This window comes from Aulonocara sp. 'chitande type north' Nkhata Bay, linkage group LG13 (genome assembly GCF_057382095.1).
Source record: "Aulonocara sp. 'chitande type north' Nkhata Bay isolate Kocher_YH1m ecotype deep benthic linkage group LG13, A_spYH_male_GT1.1, whole genome shotgun sequence".
In the NCBI taxonomy this organism is placed as follows: domain Eukaryota; kingdom Metazoa; phylum Chordata; class Actinopteri; order Cichliformes; family Cichlidae; genus Aulonocara; species Aulonocara sp. 'chitande type north' Nkhata Bay.
Window position 1 is genome coordinate 11,201,475 of NC_141356.1, and position 20,829 is coordinate 11,222,303.

General features: G+C 47.4%; 1 protein-coding gene across 2 annotated transcripts in view; it reads right to left on the reverse strand.

Annotated features, from left to right (window-relative positions):
* The window catches only part of slc30a6 (solute carrier family 30 member 6), a 59,566-nt gene that overhangs the window by 3,823 nt on the left and 34,914 nt on the right, over positions 1-20,829 (reverse strand). For both annotated transcript variants that reach the window (XM_086258708.1, XM_086258709.1), the window contains exons 7-12: positions 19,555-19,635; positions 15,814-15,849; positions 12,625-12,719; positions 8,494-8,542; positions 557-676; positions 73-175 (exon numbers count right to left, since the gene is read on the reverse strand). In XM_086258708.1, coding sequence (XP_086114834.1) covers positions 73-175; positions 557-676; positions 8,494-8,542; positions 12,625-12,719; positions 15,814-15,849; positions 19,555-19,635 — 484 coding nt within the window. The remainder of the gene's footprint in view (positions 1-72; positions 176-556; positions 677-8,493; positions 8,543-12,624; positions 12,720-15,813; positions 15,850-19,554; positions 19,636-20,829) is intronic.

Here is a 20,829-nt window from a genome sequence, read left to right on the forward strand (position 1 = left end):
CGTGGCTTCCATACCTGCATCATATTTTGGGGTTAAAGGCCAAAGGGGAGCGCACTGTCCCGTCTGTCTCACCTGCAGCAGCACTTTGCCGCTGTACACGCTCATGGGATACATGGTGCCGAAGGTCATGAGGGCGATGGCGACCGCAGACGCCGTGTCCACCGCGTTGAAGTTGCTGAGCACACAGATCACGGACACGAGAGAAGAAATGGTTCATCAAACATAAAGAAGATTTCCACTTTTCTAAAATAAATAAACGACATCACTGTCACCACCACAGATCCTGATATAATCCAGTCTGTAAATGAGCCGATACAAGCGCACAGTTCACTCTGAGGAAGACTTCAGAGGAATAAATGACAATATTCATGTTATTCGTTGAAGCTGGTCGACATTTTCATCTGTGCACGTTTGCCGCTCTAAGCTCAGCACAGCTGAAGATATAAAAGGGAAGCAGGGATGGAAACGGCATCAGCTGAACAAACTCGGGCTGGTTAAACAGATCGTGGACGAGCGTGAACGTGGGGATTTACATCCACGCAGATTAAATTCTTACTTGATTTCGATGAGCATGTAGGTGATGCACAGGGACAGAGCTCCCGCCATGTTGATCAGGACAAAGGGGTTCATGCGAGGCAGCAGCACGCTGCTCAGGCCTGGAACGATGCCACACAAACTACACACAGACACACACAGGGAAACAAACAGAAACAGGATTAGTGCACATGATCACCTCCACATTCTCCCACTGAACAAACTCCAAAAGCTCCTCCAGCGTCAATAAAACATAAAAAAGATTAAAATACGACGAAACATGAAACAGGTCACTTCCTAAGGAAGCTTCCTTTACGTATGTTTCCTACATCCTAGTTTTGATTTATAATTTTTTTTCTAACTGTATATTATTAAAAATAAGTGCAGTTATGCTCACGTGCATGTTCTTTATGATTATAATGAAATTGTAGTTTTAAAGTAAGCTGCCCTTAAACTTGGTGAAGATGCAAAGCAGAGCCGAGCAGCCTGTTTGGAGACTTGTTTGCAACGTTATCAACTGTGCAAGGACGGATGTGTGACAGTCACCTCCCCGTCGCACGAGCTCATTGGTCGTGCAGCGAGCGAATTAAAAAAAACAAAACTGTAAACATCACGTACGATGCGTCCCGGAGGCGTCAGATGAACCAGGAGACCTATTGATCCATGAATCACTCAGCCTCAGCATTAATAACTCCTCCTCCACGTCTCGCCAGCTGCTCACGTGAAAACTTTCTGCCGAAGTTAAAATCTTTGGTTGGATTTGCTTCTGTTCACGTTTGCGCCCGTCGGCTTCGCTGCACAAAATCAGACTGTGCAAAAATAGGTGTGAACACACCTGAGGGGTTCTCGACTGATGACCTCACAGGGTTAACAGGACACCCTCACCTCATTGGCTCATCGCAGACACAGCAGCAGGTTCAACTTGTTAATAAAATGTCAAATTCTCGCACCTCTGAGTCTGTGTGCTCTCAAGTCTTTCTGGCGTCAAACAGGTAACAGGTGCGCAAAGGTATGAATTTAAACTGACTTCATAGTTTCATAGTATCTGGAATTCCTGAAACCCAGCAGCGTCTCTGGGAGGCAGAGCCCTGAATCCTCCGGTGTTTATATTTGTCTTCAGGTTTAGGCCTTTAACCCGATCACGCCATCATAATGGACTTTAGGGGGATTTGAACTGGACCTGATGGGATCATTCTTGTTTTGTTTCATGTTAGTTTAAGCTCCGACCGAGCTCCCGCACATCCTGCCTGAGCATCGGAGAAGAGCCGTCACACAAAAAACTCCCTCTCAGTTCATGCCAACAGCAGCAAATGGTTTAATGTGGGAGGAGCCGACGGGGACGCTGATCTAAACGATCCCGGGAGTTAAACGCTAAGGACCTGCTCCAAGAAGCAGCGATCCCGACTCCATGATCATCAGAAGGACGAGGAAATAGGCACTGAAGATGAAATATAGTTTATCCCACAGTACAAAAGAAAACCCTGATAAATGATAATACAGTGAAATATCAAAAAGAATTTAAAATGGTTTATTAAATACAGTCACATGTATCAGACAACAGCAGATATTAATATTTATACAGATACATGCTCATTATTTGCTGCTGGTTGGATAATAATAATAATAATAATAATAAAGAAGAAGAAGTAACAAATATAATAAAGGTGTGCGATGAAAGTCGACCACCTGCAGGAACAGTTTGACCCCTCGACCTTTATTGTTCCTCTCAGCTGAGGTCAAAGGTCGCGCTAGCGTAAAAAACAGCACCTGTGGAGCTGTGGAAAGTTTCGGTTTCTTGCTCAAAGGCACTTCAGCAGGAAACGATGCATCTGACAGGACCTAATGTGATGTGACAGCGTGACGTGATGCAACGCGGCGTGACATGCGGTGGCGGGATGGTGTCCCGGTGGAGCGCCACACGTCGCGGTTCAGAGACAGCGGCGTGGCGCCGGATGTTCGGCCTGAGAAGACTCGACTGAAAGAGGTCAGAGAGGACCGCCCATCGATGACGCCTCGTCCATAGACGAAGATCGAACGCAGCCTGTGGACGGGCTCGCCGTCATTTTATAAACAGCTAAAGAGAAACGTTGGCCTCAGGACACGCTGCCAAAAATCCTGCTGTTCCAGCTGTGGCAGAAGAAAAGGACATCCTCCGTCCTAATCCTGCCCCAAAGCCTAAAAGAGCACCTCTACGGAGGGCCCACAGTGCCAACAACCAAAATCCATAACATGAAACGCAGCAAAAAGACCTCGCGCCCCTGGTGAGACTGAATATGTCACATGGCCGCACTCTGCCGCCGCTGCCTGGGCGTGTATCATTAGATGATGATTAGAAAGAACGCAGAGACACGCATGTCAACACGTAATTAACGTCAAACATGTCATTCAGAGAGGCGTGTGCTCGCCACGGGCGGAGCTGGAGGAACAGACGAGGGGGGGGGACATCACATGTTTAGCAGCAACAACAGAAATGCACGTGCTCCTCCTTTAATGTCTTCAAGGTCAGCTGACGGCGTCATCAGATCCTGCGGCGGCTCCTCGGACGGTGAATAATGGAGGGCCGGGCAGGACGCGGCGATGTTAGCGGGATACTCGAGCACATGTTGTGATTCACCGGAGGACGCTCCGCGTTCATATCTGAGCCGCGGCGAGGAAACCTGAGCGATGATTCACGACACGGGAGCTGCTGGGTTCCCCTCGCCAGGCTTAGGAGGTGCTTTTATGTCCCCGCAGGACCTTTGCGGGGACATAAAAGGTGTCTTAGGTGTCTTCCTCATCATCATCGTCACTGCTCGTAGCTTTAAGATTGCAAAGATTCATCAGGATCATTTAATTAAAGAAAAAATGGATGTTTGGAGAGTTTTTTCCTTTAATTTACGTAAAACTGAGGCACAGACGAAACAAAATGACCATCTGATCTTGTTACTGAAGGAAAGCTCCGGGCTCTTTAATCTGACATTCAGTGAAAAACTGAGTCTGCACACTGTGAGACTTCCTGTCTTTAGTGTTGGACTGGAAAGAGCAAAAGACAAAAAGGAGGCGAGACTCAGAGTGTCGAGGATGAGCCTGACAATCCCAGCGATCCCATAATCCCCGCTGATGCATTGATATAATTTGACATGTGACCTTGTGTGTGCTCATCCAGAGTGGCTGCAGGATTTAAGCAAAGTCACAAACGAACTCTTGATACCCCGTGGCGCTCTGCCGGCTCCACAACGAACCCGATAACAAGAAGACAAACGCCCAAACTGCAACCCGTTAACCTGTGGGAAAACTCCAGTTTAGGTAAGGGGCGGAGCCTGGACACAGCGCTGCAGGAGGCAGGACCACGACTACTCGATCACTGTGAACTCTCCAGGCTGAACGCGGGCTCGACTGAAGCGCCGTCCGAAGCATGCAGCGATCTGCTTAGGGGACCAATCACATTTAAAGTTGCTGCTGGTTGAAGTCGTTCACGCCCATTGGAGACAAATGATTGTTTATTTGAAACAACGACAACGGAGTCGGTATAAATGCACGTGGTCCAGCGCTGAAGCTTTGAACTCGGCGTTTTCACTGATACCATCTGAGGAACACCTGACACCTCATTAACCACTGAGCACACCTGGGATAATCCTCTAAAGCCCGTCCACGTTTAAACCAATTAACTTGTTGCGTACACTTTGTAGCCGGTCACTAGTGGACATTCGTAGATAACCCTTTAATGCTTTTACCACCTCGTGCATCCATCAGCAGCATCCTTGACTCACGCTGAGTGTGATGCAGGTTTGAATCTCTGTCAGAGGTTCTGATGGAGCTGCAGGGAATTACGATCGACATGTACGGACATGTTTCATTTCTACTAGGGATGGACCGATATCACGCATCGGTCCGATACTGACCTAGATTACTGGATTGGATATCGGAGAGACATAAAAAATCTAATCTGATCCATTCAATATCACCAAAGCACCTCCCAAAACTAGCGACACGGCGTAATTCAGCTCATAACGTTAGCACGTCGGAGCAGTATGCGTCACGTGATAGAGCGGCTGTGGCGTGCGAGACCTGTCGGCGGTCTGGTTGAGCATTTGAAGCCTGGCTACCAAAACGGCATTTCAAAGTAACAAAGTGGCATCGTGCCATCTCTAATTTCTACACTGCAGTTTGTTTATAAATAACGTCGTTCCCGTGGCTACGCTTTTAGCATCCCGGCCTAGTTCCAGAAAACATCTGCAGGAAAAAAACTCCAGATCAACACAATTTAAGACAAACTGGTTTCCAGTCTCAGCTTCCACCCACAAATATCAGGTGTGCAGATATTCAGCTCCCTGCAGCCTGACTCGAGTTCACAGTGAACTGTGACGGACCCGTGGAATTCAGGAAGCAGGGAGGAGTACAGACTCCTCCCTGCTTCCTGAATATGAAACAATAATTTACATCCAGCCTGTGAGCACATAAAGGCATCAGGAAAGGTAAAATTCATGCAAGGTGAAGCGTTATTGGAGCCAGTGTGACTGCCCCCTGCTGGCCGTCAGAAACACTTCTCTGTTTGCGACACGTCTCAGATCCGGGAGCTACGGCCCGACGGCTCCCGAGGGAAACGTCTGCATTTCGAGCCGCTAAAAGCTTCTCCGTGTTCAGCAGCGAGCGTCTGACTGAGCCGTGTCTGTTTGCTGCTGAGCAGGTACTCCGCTGTGGCTTTTTAGAGCTTCTCCTCTGAACACAGACGCCTGCTGCGAGTGAAAACAACGCTACGGGCAACCGCTCTCGCGCTGTCACAATATTTTCACATCGTCATTAGAAAAAAACGCCAGTTTAAAAAAAGAGAGAGAAGAAGACGCTCAGTGATACAGCAAGTGTTTTTTACTTCAATGCAAAAGGAGTCCTGCATACAATAACCTGAAATATGACACAACACAGCAGCTCAATGTAAATATCACATGATCTGCAAGGGAAACAATTAAATATGTGTAAAGACTTCAGCTCATACAGACGTTCAACGATGAACATCTGCAGTCACACATCTGTCTGCTGCCCAGGTGTTTGGGGGCTAATCTAAGCTCATTGTGACATCACTAGTCTAGTCCAATCATCTTTGTGCTGGCCTTCTCCAGGCCAATCAATTTAGATGGAAAAAAGAAAATAAAGAGAAAATTAAATTACCAACTGAGTTAAGTTGGTAGAGATTTCTAAGTGTCGAATGATTTTGACTGTGGTCAGACGTCCTGCCTGCACGGGCAGAAAAAGGCGTGGGACTCCGTGACCTCCGTGGCACAATCACGTCTCCTGTGACCAACAAGTCGCCTCCATCAGAGGTCAACCATCCATCATGTTATCAAGGTGATGCAGAGACTAGTCTCCGCCCACCTGAGAGCACAGGTAGAACCTCCCTTGACCCTGAGAGGTTTGCACGCAGACTGAATCTGGGGGTGGCTGATGCAGTCCTCTGCATGCACGGTTAGAAACGCCTCCTCTGGTTCCTCACGTGCATTGACACGATTCAGCAGCTGCTACTGAGAGAGAAGCTGCAGGAAACACCTCAGGAGGCGATAACGTCTCCATTCCTGCTCACCTTCGACACTTTGAGGTCAGAAACACTCTGGATGTGTTAGTGATGTTCAGGAGGAGGAGGACAGATCTGCTCCTGCATGTGATAGCAGCAGAGATGGTGAGAGGACGGCTACACAGCTGCCGTCTGGGACAGGATGTCAGGGAGGTCCAAGAGTGCGCGTACCTGGGCGTCCACATTGATAACAGGCCGAGCTGCAAGACCAGTGCAGAGGCTGGATACGAGAAGGATCCGAGCAGGCTCTGCTTCCAGGGAAAGCACCACAGTGGATTTCTGCAGTAAGATGGGGGAGCAGCATCGAGCTGCAGCCTCCAGCAGATGGGATAAACTGATCAGGAAGTCGGGCTCTGGGATTGGAGGTCACCAAGAAACAGTGATCCATCATGGATAATCCCGACCACCTCCTGCTCCTCCTCTAACACACAGGAGCTGCCCTGAGCGCAGACGCAGGAAGACACATCTGCCAGATGTTGTTGTGACTCTTCATCATGTCTGCCGTAACAAACGCACAAATCCAGACATAATAAAGAATTTCTCATCTCTGTATGTAAACGTAGACAAATGTGCTATAAATAAAGTTACTATTTAAAAAAAACTGAAGACTGTGCAGCGATGCTTGGAAGTAACCGGACGAGCAGGATCAGGGCTTGTTAATCCAAATCTGCACGTTTTTTACTTCCTCTGTCTCTCTCCTCCCCGGTGGCAACTTACACACACACACACGCACACACACACACGCACACACACACACGCACACGCGCGCACACACACACACACACGCGCACGCACACGCATACACACACACGCACGCACACACACATGCACAGAGCTCAGGCTTCTGGCTGGTGAGGCTGACCGAGCAGCAGGCTTTATATAACCCAGTTGGCCCTCAGACCATGCTGGGGTTAAGTGGGGACAGGCTGTGATAACACACACACAGTAACACACACACAGCATCTCTGTGTGTGTCTCTCCCACACGCAGTCAAAGAGTGGAAACTAGGCTGGGACGTCCTGTTCACTTCTGCCCTCTCAGCCAATCACAGCGCAGTTCTGTTGCACAACTCTCCAGGCTGTCACCCTGAGTAACCCGCGCCGACTGAGCCGCTGACTCTCAGCGTGTGTGTGTGTGTGTGCGTCTGTGTGCAGACATCGTATATTTCACCCACTTCGGATGCCGGAGCGATGCAGCAGCATGGAATATTTATCACAGGAGCAGCAGAGGCTTCAGAGCCGGTCGACAGGTTGCACACGGGAAGTTGCCTTTGGTGTTTCATCAGACACGACGACACAATTATCAAACACCGATTAATGCTTCATGCTTTGATTGCATAACTTGACATAAGGAAGCTGAATTCTGGGAAGCATTTCAAATTTCTGATTCCATGTTTCTATTTTTGGATTCGACTGCAGCAGCTTTGCACGATTCACTGTTAAAAATAATCAACGTTTACCTCACCTGCTGGATAATAAGCCCCGCCCACATATAAAGCACATCGTGCGTCACCCGACTGCCACCTAGTGGACAGTCTTGGCTACTCGCTTGCTTATTTACCGCCTCTCACACGTCCGTAAAGAGCAACCTTTGTTCTCATTGGCAGTCACTGGGTTTGGACTGATTTCATCAGCCAGCAACGACTCGCCAACCACTCGGGGAACACAAACTTTTTCCTGGAGACGTGTGGCTGTCAGAGGGTCATCGGCCAGTCTGTGTGTCTGCGTCACTGACGCCTTATTTCGCTTTCATTTGCTTAATGTCACTTCCTGAGGTCATCAGCCATTGTCCAACTCTCAATTCTCCCTCAGCTCTAAAAATCAAACACTGCGGCGCCGCTGAGACTCAAAACGTCCAAATTCCTCCAGTTCAAACGGACGGATCAGTGTGGCTGTTTCCCCGGGTCGGCCACGACCCAGGCTGAGAGTGACGGGTGCAGGGGTTTGATGATGCTGCAGAAGAGTCGTGCCTGTTGTTGCTGACGTCTCGTTCTCTTAAACCAACCATCGATCGGCCTCAGAAAGACTCGCGGTTATGATAATATTCACTGAACTAACGCAGCATCAGTGGCGTAGCTTCGGAGGCTTTTCCTTCCTGACCAAGGAAAACGTCTGCAGTTCTTCTGGGCGTTGATCCTCCGGATCAACAGAATTTAAGACAAACTCTGCTCTGGTGCAAAGTCTCAGCTTCCAACCACAAATATCAGGTGACCAGAAACTGTCAGCGGGGGGATATTCAGCCCCCTGCTGCCTCGCCTCTGCAGACAGAAACTGATCTAACAGCTGTTTCTGAGAAGACAAATCAATGAGGCTAACCTTTGACCCCAGAGGCCATACACCTGGGCACACACAGGGTGTAACATACAGGATGGATGTGTGTGTGTGAGTGTAAGCAGAGCGAGGAAGCGTCCTTACCTTCGACTTAAATCTGCCACATGCTCCTGAAGCCAACTGCTGCTAGCCGCTGAGGAGAGAGAAAGATCGGTTTAATACAGCAACAAAAACCACACGCAGCCTGTCTGAGGGTGGAGCGGTGGTGGAGCGGTGCACGGACACGATGAGCCCGGCTCGTTGATGGCTGCACTTGTTAAACTGTTCAGATCAAACACGAGGAAACTGGGGTCAGTGTCCCATTTAAAACCAAAGGAAGGTTATTTTTAACCTCCTAACTCTTTGATGGCATTTTTAATCTTTGCTATTTGGGCTGACTGCGACCTGATGAATGTAAAAACAAAGAGTTGCCTGATTTTTGTTTCTGACAAAAATGTGATGTCCACATATGAGGAGCCAGGTCCTCGGAGGTTAGACTGAGTTGACTTTCTTCTTTTTTTAAACTTTTCTGTTTTGGAAAATGTGGTTTCTGCCCTTCGAGCCCTTCATGATGTCACTCCTGTATTTAACGCCTCTGCCTGAATACAAACGTGATTGGTCGGATCATCAACACTGATCGCAGACCCTCTCACCTGCGCCACATTAATCTTACAGTTCTCATTGGATAAGAGCATGGCCGGTGCTGGAAGGTAACTTATTACATTTACTCGAATACTTCTGTGCTATGGTGCCATGGTTTTCTGGAAATACATCAAATACTCAACTTTGTAATTTATACTTTTACAAGGGTATTATTTTATGTAATATTTTAAGTATAAGATTCTGTATTATTAAAGTTCATGTTTAGATCAGAGTGAAGATTAAAGGAACAACGTTTTTTATACTTATGTGCTCACCGCACACGTATGACCCCAGCTGTAGGAATATTTTCTGCTCATAAAATTGTTTCCTGTTTCTGCTCCTGCATCTTTTCACTACAGGCTTTGATTTTGTCGCTGAACACAGCCGAGCTACGAGATTTACCGCTGCAGGTACTCAGTGCTCAAAGTGACGATTAACAGAGCTCAGCTGACAGAGATGAGTCGGGCTTATGAACAAAATGATAGAAAACCATATCGGATCTCTTTCTGAGTCAGCTGTAGAGGAAGCAGGTGTGACAGACTCCGCCCAGCCTGCGTCCTGGCCCGGGTCCTTCAGCGTTACAGTTTCAGACACGATGACGCTTGTTGTGGAGGAACGGAGAAGCTCGAGATGGAGAGTGGAGGACACGTTTCTGTCTCAGTGCTGCATGAAGGTCCCAGCTGTTTCACTCCACAGCTGCCTCCGTCAGCTCCGTCCTATAGATCTGACACTCGCAGACTCCCGCTCACCCAAACCTGCAAAACTGTACATCGCAGTTTTCTTCTACTTCTTTTTTGGTTGTTGGGTGGGCGGGGGTGGGGGGAATCTGATTACAGTGTTTAAAGTGAGGAGGGCGTAGCCGCCTCCATGATGAGGGATAAAAACACCTCCCACTCGTCTTTAAAAAAAGATAAGCGCTCTCGCTCGGCTGCGCCGTCCCACCTTTAATGTTTGAAGACGCCGCGAGGCCCGAAGGCTCAGCGTCGGGTCAAAGGCCCTTCACATCCCATCCTGCTCAACCCCCGAGTGTGTGTGTGTGTGAGGGAGAGTGTGTGTGCTCTGTTTGTTTTGCTAGCAGGGTGAGTCAGTCTAAACAAACATTTTAATGGAGTGACTTATTTATGATCCGTGTGCACGAGGACGCCGTGTGTGTGTGTGTGTGTGTGTGTGTGTGTGTGTGTTGGCATGTCTTTCTGCTCGCATGGCCCCCTGGCACACTACATTACCACAGTCTGGAACATGGTTGCGTAATGCACTTTTAGTCTCGCTCCATCAGAGATGCTGTGTGTGTGTGTGCGTGTGTGTGTGTGTAATGAGTGAGAGATTGTGTGCTTCAGCAAAGTTAAGTGCCCGTGTGTGTTTGTGTGCGAGCGTGTGCAGCTTCATCCCCCTCCTGTTCCAAAATGTCAGATGTTAAGTGATGTTGAGACTGCTCCGAACGCAAGAACAGACAGCTGACGAACGCGCACACACACACACACACACACACACACACACACACACACACACACACACTCTGACCTCATTCATCGGTAGACTGTTCATGCAGTGAGTCAGCCGGAGAGGAGAGGAGAGGAGACGAGGGGAACACATGAGAGGAAAGGAGAGGAGGAGAGGATCTGTCGGTCTCCTTCCATCTTTTTATTTCTCCACATGATGACGGTTTGGATTTTTAAGGAGAAATGATGGGAAAAGGAGGCTGGAGTGAAGGAATGAAGGGAGCAAAGAAGGCTCTAAGCTGTGTGGCTTGTTGTTTATGGACCTTTCAGGCTCCTCCTCCCTGCACAGGTGTACACCTGGTTGGCCAGGTATATTCTGAGGTTTATTTTTACCTTTTCATCCATCAGATTTTTCAAGTTCAGTTATCGCTACGAATCTCAGGTGGACTTCAACTCCAACATTAGTCCTTTTTCTGCTCTGGAGAATTTTAATTCCAGTTATTATAGGCAGGGTGGAGCGGGTGGAGACGAGTGTCAGGGGTGAGCTGTGACAGAAGGTGAGCAGGAAGACTGAAAGAGGAGGTTTAAAGATGGCGCTGAGATGGCGATGGTTTGGAGACGGTGGAGCTGAGCTGATGTTCGCTGGGAGCGAGCGGGATCATCTCCTCCACAGAAGTCTGCATCCTACGTGGGTGGACGGCCAGTCGACTCCTGGTGCTTTTAAATGTTCTTAAAAGGGACTTCAGGAAACCTTCAGGAGCATGGAGCTGCGTTACCCCTTTAAGACCTACCATAGAACCAAGTCCGCCAGAGCTTACTTTATATTTTTACATGCTGCGGAGCCATTTCTGGGAGCATTTCAAGCTGCTATACATCAATACAACTGTTATAGCCCAAATTTTAATAATATTTATGCATTAAATCCATAGTAACCACATTAATTGCAAAAAAGTGCAACAAACTACTGAAATATTGAAATCGTTTTTTTTTTTTAACATATATTTCTAATTAGAGAAATTTAAGAGGTTTATCCCTCAAAACTTTAAATACAAAAAAGTTGCAAAAAATAGTTTACAACAACAGGAAATTAATTTTGAGTGCCTTCATAGTTTTATTTTTGAGATACAGCAATTTTTATACACTGCAGGAAAAACAAAAAACAATCCTATGATGCAAATTTGCAAAGAAAACAGCAGGTGCATCAAAATAAACTATTTCCAGCAGTGCAATTCGAGTTCTAAGCATCCCAGAAACTATTCAGAAAAGCATAAAGTCAAACATGACTTTATGCACCAGTATAAAAAACACCAGTATAGGCTTTTAAGGCCTACAAGTAAAAAAACTACATTTTCCGCGAAAATGACGTCACTTCCGGTTTCGGACAGGTAATGGCGGACATGCGATAGTTCGCGCTGACGTCTGTTTCACTGTGGGAAGTGTTACGACAGCTGATCGGATCAGCAAAGCGTTTTTCTGGAATATTACGTTTTTGTTCCTGCAAGCGCTTTTTATGCAATTTTTGCAAAGCTATATGTGGAAGGAAAACGTGACCGAGGACAAGCTGATGGCATAAGATGTAAGTACAACTCCTCCGGTTTCATATGCAAAAAAAATTATTGCGCTAGCTTACGTGGTTCAGGTTCTACAGGGATTTAAAAATAGTTACACAAAACGGAGCGTGCTGCTCTGACCGGCTTTAAAGAGTTAAAGCTTCAAATCTAAAGACATTCATTTCACTCTTGTTTGTAAAAGGCTCTGAATCCATTAGGTTTGGGTAGAACTCAGTCCGTTTTTGATATGTGCTTCAAAATGATGCCCCAAACCTTTAGATAACACGTCTCACAGAAATCTTAGTGATGGGTTCAGATAACAATAGCAACTGCATACACACATTCTTGTTTTGCTATCTTAGTGAGGACATCTACTTGAAAAATAAATGCCTAACCCTTAGCCTAAGCCTAACCATAACCCAACTGTAACCCTGACACTAAAACCACATTTTGAGTCTCAAAAATACCTTCAAACTTGTGGGGACCCCACGAAGATATGAATACACATACACACACACACACACACACACACACACACACACACACACACACACAGCAGGTGGGGACACGCACTGGTTTAACTGCGATGAAGAGGCAGGACGTACCTTCTGAGACATAGGCGAATGGTTTGTTCCTGACCGACAGTAAAGTCAGCAGGTTGAAGAAGAGAGCGACGAAGGTCCCGACCAGCAGACGCCCGCTGCAGACAGAGAGAAACACGTTCAACATGTTATCCAGACACGGTTAGGTCTGCAAACGTTCCCACAGGAACACAGGGTTCACATGTAGGCACGACAGATCTGAATCAAAGGATCGGACTCTGATCGCCTCAATTCAAGGAGCCAAACACAAATATTGCTTTAAAAGTTTATGACTGCAGTCGCTTTTGTACATTTTCAGATAAAGAAGTAGAATAAAGTCCATGAAATAAATCTAAGATACACTTTTTGTATTTTAAATATACGTGTTAAAGGAATGACGGTAGATTGTGGATGGGATTAAGATGCTGGAACGATGGCTTCAACTTATATTTGCGTTTTCTTTCTATTTAAATGAAATAATTTGTGCTGGCAACCTCAGGTGTGCCATCTTCTTTATATATTGCGTTCACTGAGATTTTTGTATTTTTTAGCTGCGGCTCTTTGAGCATCGAGCTCTGATCGGCATGGATGAATTTCCATCGATCAGAGTTGGATTCAGGAGATGATGAACGGCGTGCTGCACAGAACTGTAGAGGTTACGAGGAAAGGTGAACGCTGTGAACTCCAATAAGTCTTTGAAACATCTGAAATTCTTATGATTGGTCACGAGGTTATTGTAGTTATCTAAAACTAAAAACTTAAACTTGACCTTTAAAAAACTGAAACCTCGAGAGTTTCACTTACTAAACAAAACAAACACTGAAACAGTGAAGTGGAGCAAACAGACTGAGCCCCCACGTGGCCAAACCCTCGCCTCCCCGAGACCTTTTCCAGCGATCGGGCCCTCAGATCATCTGATCAGGGTCCACATCGACCGCGCTCTCAAGGCTGTACCTCCTAAAGTGTGACGCAGCCCTGAAAACGCACGTTTACGGGGTCGCCTTTCCTTCATCTGTCATCACTGATCTTATTCAGCTACAGCCATGGATGCTGGGATATGTACGCCTCTTTAACTGGTGAAGCACTGCTCTAAGACACGCTGTACACATAAAGGTAAAACTTTTAGAGGATCATCGGACCAACAATTTTAAGGTCTAAAATCTAAAAAAAAAAAAAAAGACGTCATCAGCAAGCTAAACAGCTGAAGTACAGATTAACGTTTTTAATTAACATCCTTGTAATAAGAGCCTGTAAATAGATGCTTAGTAAACCATGTTAATGAGACTTAATAAACAAACAAACACAGAGTTTGAGCTCGACGGCTGTTTGAGTGATTAAAATTTAATGGTTAATGTTTTTAAGGCTTTGTCTTTGTGTCCCCAGAAGAAGTCGAGTGACTGTGTAGTATGAGCACAGATTTACACACACACACACACACACACACACACACACACACACACACACACACACACGCACACGCACACACCAATACACTAATCACATGGGACAATCCATTTAAGAGCCTAGAAATTTGGTCCAAACAATCAGCGGGAGGCGAAACGCTGCCCGACGGTGAGCCAGAATAACTGGATGATAACCTCCTCCTCCCTTTAAAAAGGAGATTAAAGAGAGAGAGAGTGTGTGTGAATGTCTCTCGCTCGGCGGACACCTTTCATGCCGTCCAATCACATCTCGTCAGAGAGGAGAGAGAGAGAGCAGAGTGGGGGGCGGGGGGGGTAATCTCGTCACAAGAGACAGGTTTAAAGCTCGCTGTTTTATTTTATAAAAGCCGTCGCTAATCTGCTTTAGAACCGAGAGAGATGGACAAAGATGGAGAGGGGACGAGCGAGAGAGGAGAAATTATATTGCAGAAATCAATAATCATGATTGTTTTGGTCAGATTTTAAAACAACTATCACTGACTCAGGGTCGTCTGCTAGGGAGTTTAGGGGAGTCGTCATGTAGTCAGTATAAAAGAGGGCCGCAGTTTCTGAAACACGAAGCCGATACTGCCCTAAACCTGCATTCTATTTAATATCCACCAGGGGGCGACAGGTGTGGGACGAAAAAGACTTCTAGACCTGCTGAAACTAAGAGAAAACTGTCAAAATCAACAACCTGTAGTGATGACTGGAAAAATAACAATCGGTGAGCTGGTTCTAAAAGCGAGGTTGAGACGAGCGATGGAGGCAACCACCAATCAGAGTGAAGGGTACGACTGATTGACTTATTCTGAGTGGTAAACATATCAGAGGGCTACCTGTGGATCCTGAAATACCAACCACCAGATACAAAACAATGCATGAAACTTAAACTAAAGTTATCGAAGGATCACTTTGCATGAACGCGGGACATCAGCACGAGGTGTTTCTGACATGGAAGGCCAGCCTGAAACCTCCACCATGAGAAGTATTGCTGTGTCACGTGGGGGTAACAAGAAGCTTGGGCAGCATCAGGTTATCCCCAAGCTTTCCTGGACTAACCCGGGGTCTCCTTTTGGTTTGGAACTCCAAAGGGAGGCGTCCTGACATCCAGGAGACGAACTCAGCTGACCACTTCCATCTGAGTTCACGACCGTTAGCAACTCAGCTCTCTTTACCGCGATGGTTTGGTACAGTGCTCGCATCACTGGGACCGTCGAGAAACTAAAATATCAACCAGCGACTTCCCATTCAGACGCAAACTGAGTTAAACTTTGATGTTTGGCTGCGCCGATGCCTCAAAGGTTCAGTAAAACCTCCACGCTCCACCTTCCCAACGCTCATATCTCCACTCTGATTACCTTGATGTTTATTCCAGACTTCACAAGAAATCTGAACAACCTACAGAAAACTCTGAAACCAGGAAAACACTCGGTAGGTATGGAAAACATAAACGATACCACCGAGGGAGGAAGCATGGACAGATCTTACTGGTCTGCTTTAGTTGGTGTATGCAGACTGGTCAGTGAAGGAGGCGAGGGTTCAGCGTGCTGCTGTGGACAAACACGATCCTCCGACTCAGTCCCAATCCCGCCGTGTTTGTGGGTCTGTCTGACCCAGTTTGTTTGGGATGTTCTGTTCTGACAACAGCTGGCAGGCTCTGTGTGTGTGCTTTTACAGACACACACACGGGGGTATCATGCTGTGTCTGTTTATTTTACAATGTCACATGGGAATTTGTGTGTGTGTGTGTGTGTGTGTGTGTGTGTGTGTGCGCGTGGGTAATACTTACGTATGGACCTCAGGCTGCTCCATGAAGCGCTCCACACTAACAAAACAGAAACAAACACCGTCAACAACAGTGGCCAGGTGGGACTACACTGTGTGTGTGTGTGTGTGTGTGTGTGTGTGTGTGTGTGTGTGTGTGTGTGTGTGTGTGAGCTAGAGGCAGAGTGATCGAGACAAATGAAATGAATCAAAGGAGACAAGGGGTGAACAAACAGAGAGAAAACAGGAAATACATTAACACACATGCACGCACAAGCATCAAAACCGTGAACGTCCACCAGCAACACACAGGAAGATTTAACCCTCGAGTGCCCGGTCTGGTGCACAGTCACCAAACATGAGTGTATCAGATGAAATGGTCACGACTTTTAACCTGTTCATTTGGGTTTCTACTCGTAACTGAAAATCCTCCAAAGAGAGCCATGTTTCCTGACTTCCTTTCGTAAACCACCTCAACCTGACGGAGCTGCAACTCCACGCTGCCTTCAGAGCTCCTCCTGCATCTGCAGCCTCATGGTTCTGGTCATCCAAGAGTTCATGACAGAGGGAGCCACAGACAGAGGGACACGAGGAGAGAGGGAGCCACAGACAGAGGGACACAAGGACAGAGGGAGCCACAGACAGAGGGAGACGAGGAGAGAGGGACTCACAGACAGAGGGACACGAGGAGAGAGGGACTCACAGACAGAGGGACACGAGGAGAGAGGGACTCACAGACAGAGGGACACGAGGAGAGAGGGAGCCACAGACAGAGGGACACGAGGAGAGAGGGACTCACAGACAGAGGGACACGAGGAGAGAGGGAGCCACAGACAGAGGGACACGAGGACAGAGGGAGCCACAGACAGAGGGACACGAGGACAGAGGGAGCCACAGACAGAGGGAGACGAGGAGAGAGGGACTCACAGACAGAGGGACACGAGGAGAGAGGGACTCACAGACAGAGGGACACGAGGAGAGAGGGACTCACAGACAGAGGGACACGAGGAGAGAGGGAGCCACAGACAGAGGGACACGAGGAGAGAGGGACTCACAGACAGAGGGAGACGAGGAGAGAGGGACTCACAGACAGAGGTACACGAGGAGAGAGGGACTCACAGACAGAGGGACACGAGGAGAGAGGGAGCCACAGACAGAGGGACACAAGGACAGAGGGAGCCACAGACAGAGGGAGACGAGGAGAGAGGGACTCACAGACAGAGGGACACGAGGAGAGAGGGACTCACAGACAGAGGGACACGAGGAGAGAGGGACTCACAGACAGAGGGACACGAGGAGAGAGGGAGCCACAGACAGAGGGACACGAGGAGAGAGGGACTCACAGACAGAGGGAGACGAGGAGAGAGGGACTCACAGACAGAGGTACACGAGGAGAGAGGGACTCACAGACAGAGGGACACGAGGAGAGAGGGAGCCACAGACAGAGGGACACAAGGACAGAGGGAGCCACAGACAGAGGGAGACGAGGAGAGAGGGACTCACAGACAGAGGGACACGAGGAGAGAGGGACTCACAGACAGAGGGACACGAGGAGAGAGGGACTCACAGACAGAGGGACACGAGGAGAGAGGGAGCCACAGACAGAGGGACACGAGGAGAGAGGGAGCCACAGACAGAGGGACACGAGGACAGAGGGAGCCACAGACAGAGGGACACAAGGACAGAGGGAGCCACAGACAGAGGGACACGAGGAGAGAGGGACTCACAGACAGAGGGACACGAGGACAGAGGGAGCCACAGACAGAGGGACACGAGGAGAGAGGGACTCACAGACAGAGGGACACGAGGAGAGAGGGAGCCACAGACAGAGGGACACGAGGACAGAGGGAGCCACAGACAGAGGGACACGAGGAGAGAGGGACTCACAGACAGAGGGACACGAGGAGAGAGGGAGCCACAGACAGAGGGACACGAGGAGAGAGGGACTCACAGACAGAGGGACACGAGGAGAGAGGGACTCACAGACAGAGGGACACGAGGACAGAGGGAGCCACAGACAGAGGGACACGAGGAGAGAGGGACTCACAGACAGAGGGACACGAGGAGAGAGGGAGCCACAGACAGAGGGACACGAGGACAGAGGGAGCCACAGACAGAGGGACACGAGGAGAGAGGGACTCACAGACAGAGGGACACGAGGAGAGAGGGACTCACAGACAGAGGGACACGAGGACAGAGGGACCCACAGACAGAGGGTAGGTGGACTGACAGATCTAAAGCTGAGCTCAGTCTGATAACACGTCTGTATCAAACCTCACATTCCTCCTTTGCATCACTCGTGAAGAAGAACATCCCAGAATATCTGAGCGCTCTCTCAGCACAGTGAGGTTCTGGGACTAAACACCTTCGTGGTTAAATTTAGGCAATGAAAATGAGGTGCAGGCTGTTTTTCATCCATGTCACCTCTGTGAGTCTTCACAGAGAGACAGACTCTGCAGCAGTAAATCTCGTGACCCTCGGTGTGTTAGGTCGGAATTAGAAGCTCGCCACACCAATGATCCAGCTCATGTACGAGTCGTGGTGAACTTGACGTGTTGAATTTACCTGAGACGTTTCACTGACAGCTGCAGTGCAACTGAAGACTTTAACCTCACTGAACCACAAACCGATCGGCTGTATTTAAACCTGATGGGATTTTTGCTTTTATTAATGGAGCTAATCAAGTTTACTCTGAGTAAATCACTTTATGCAGCATTCAGGTTTGCAATATTAAAACTAAGACTCAGGCTAAGCTGCAGAGTCCTGACTGAGCACAGACAGAGAGCACATTTCCCCATCATTAGTGTCTCTGTGGAGAAATGAATTTAAAATCCTTAAACGTCAGGCCCGATTAAAGACCTCGTAGCAGCACATCATCCACACACTGCAGGCTGACTCGTGGTTTGCAGAGTAACTCAACGTTATAATGGAAGGCAGAGCAGTCAGGACTCTCTCCTGTGGAGCCAGTCGCAGTAATAAATACAAATGAACTTTCTGTGAATCTGATTTTCCTCTTACACAAAGGCCACGTTTACAAAGTACTCTGTGGTATTTTAGGTGTGTGTGGTCAGTTTTCCTCGACGCTCCGTTCATAAATGCATTTATGCAGGTTGATAAATGCTGAGGCCAATATTCCCAAAACACACACGTGTCTGCAGATGAAAGCGTGAACAGACCTGTGTGTGTGTCTGTGTGTGTTTCAGTTTTCTGGAAAGGGAAAGGAACCCCTCCCTCCCCTAAGAACTGACCGCAGGACAACCTCACACAGGCCACCTGAAGGTGTGACTGTGTGTTTGTGTGTGTTACACTGACAGACACAGCTAGGCAGTGACATTCCCACAGTCTGAAAAACATCTCTCTCACACACACACACACACACACACACACACACACACACACACACACACACACACACACACACACACACACACACACACACTACAGCAACCCACTTGCCCAAAAAGTGTTTGTGTTTTAGAGTTTAGCAGAAAAACTATTTCACACCCATTTTTGTCCACTTGTTTAACATCAGTCTCATCACAGTTTGCAAGAACTATAACTGTCAATTTGTGAGATCACTATTTAAAAAACGCTGGCAGGAGTAAAGAAAGAAGGACTTTTTCCAGAAGAACGATTGTGTTTAATCGAGATAAGGCTTAGACGTGAATGAAGTGTGTGTTCACACTTTTACCCGAACAAACCACGGGTTCACAAACTTTTGAATGTTCAAGAGGATTAACAGTGTGAGTGAGAGAGACCTACACACCTTTCCTTCAGGATGAACAAAGCTCCCAGCTGGACGAGAACAGTGGAGGCAAAAACTGCCAAAACTTCCAGTCTTTCAAACCTGCAGACAAGAGGAACACACACACAGTCAGATATATATACACGACACACCAACACACTCATCAAAATCCAAAAACGCTGATGTTTTGGACTCATGCTGGTGTACGGTCACTTCCTGACGGCTTTGAGCACCTATAAGCAATATTCCCACTGCAGCAGCTTCGGCGGCCGAGGGAGATCTTCTCAGCATTTATAGGGTTGGATGCTTGATTCAGATTCTGGGTCTAAAGGTTTCCCTGAAACACCTCAAGAAAAAGAGATTACGATTTCTATTTTCATGGGCCTCTGTCAAAAACAAAGTAAAAAACGGTAGATTAAGAGCAAAAAAGGACAATTATGGAGTAAAAATAGTCAAATATAGAATAAAACAGAATGGAGTTTATTCCTTCCAGACTCAAACATGAAGCTGAGGTCTGTCGTCTCCGAGCCTCGGGACACGTCCCTGCTTTGGGTTCACACTTTAATGCTCATGCACAGGAACATAGCCTGACATAACCTCTCCACAGGGAGACAAATGAACCGCTCCGCTCTCTAACACCAGCTTTACTCTGTGAAGCATATTCAAATATAGTCACTCAAATATACATTAGATCCATCTCACTACAATAACCTGAACCAGGATGTGCCACAGCTGCAGATGCATGTCAAATCAAAACGAAGCAAGCGTCGGCCTCAGGGCGAAGAGATGAAGCTGCGACTCAAAGTACTACAGCTGCAGTTCCTCTAGTGCCCACCAGATGCTCCATCAGTGAGTCAGTCTCCATTAGGGCTGGGTATCGATTTTGATTTCTATGATCGAATCGATTTAATTCAATTTGGACTCAAACGGTCAGAAATATTATAATTCTGATCATTTATCAGCACATCTCCATATTTTATATATGTATAAAAACAAAGCTGACACTGTGAGACTTCGTCAGAGGAGTGAGCATCACAGCAGACGCCTTTGTGTCAAAGTCACTGAGGATAAAACAGAAAAACATGAAGCACATTTTCCTGTCCTGTCCTGTTTCTAACAGAGAACCTTAAAAATATTCTGCACTCGATCAAAAACTGAGGAAAACCATGAATCAACATCTTTACGTTACCTGATGCTGCTGAAGTGAAGCAGAGCAAAGTTACAGAGGTTTGATTACAGACACAATGAAGCAATTTGGCATCACTTTAAAAAGTTTACATTTCTTCCTGACTGAAC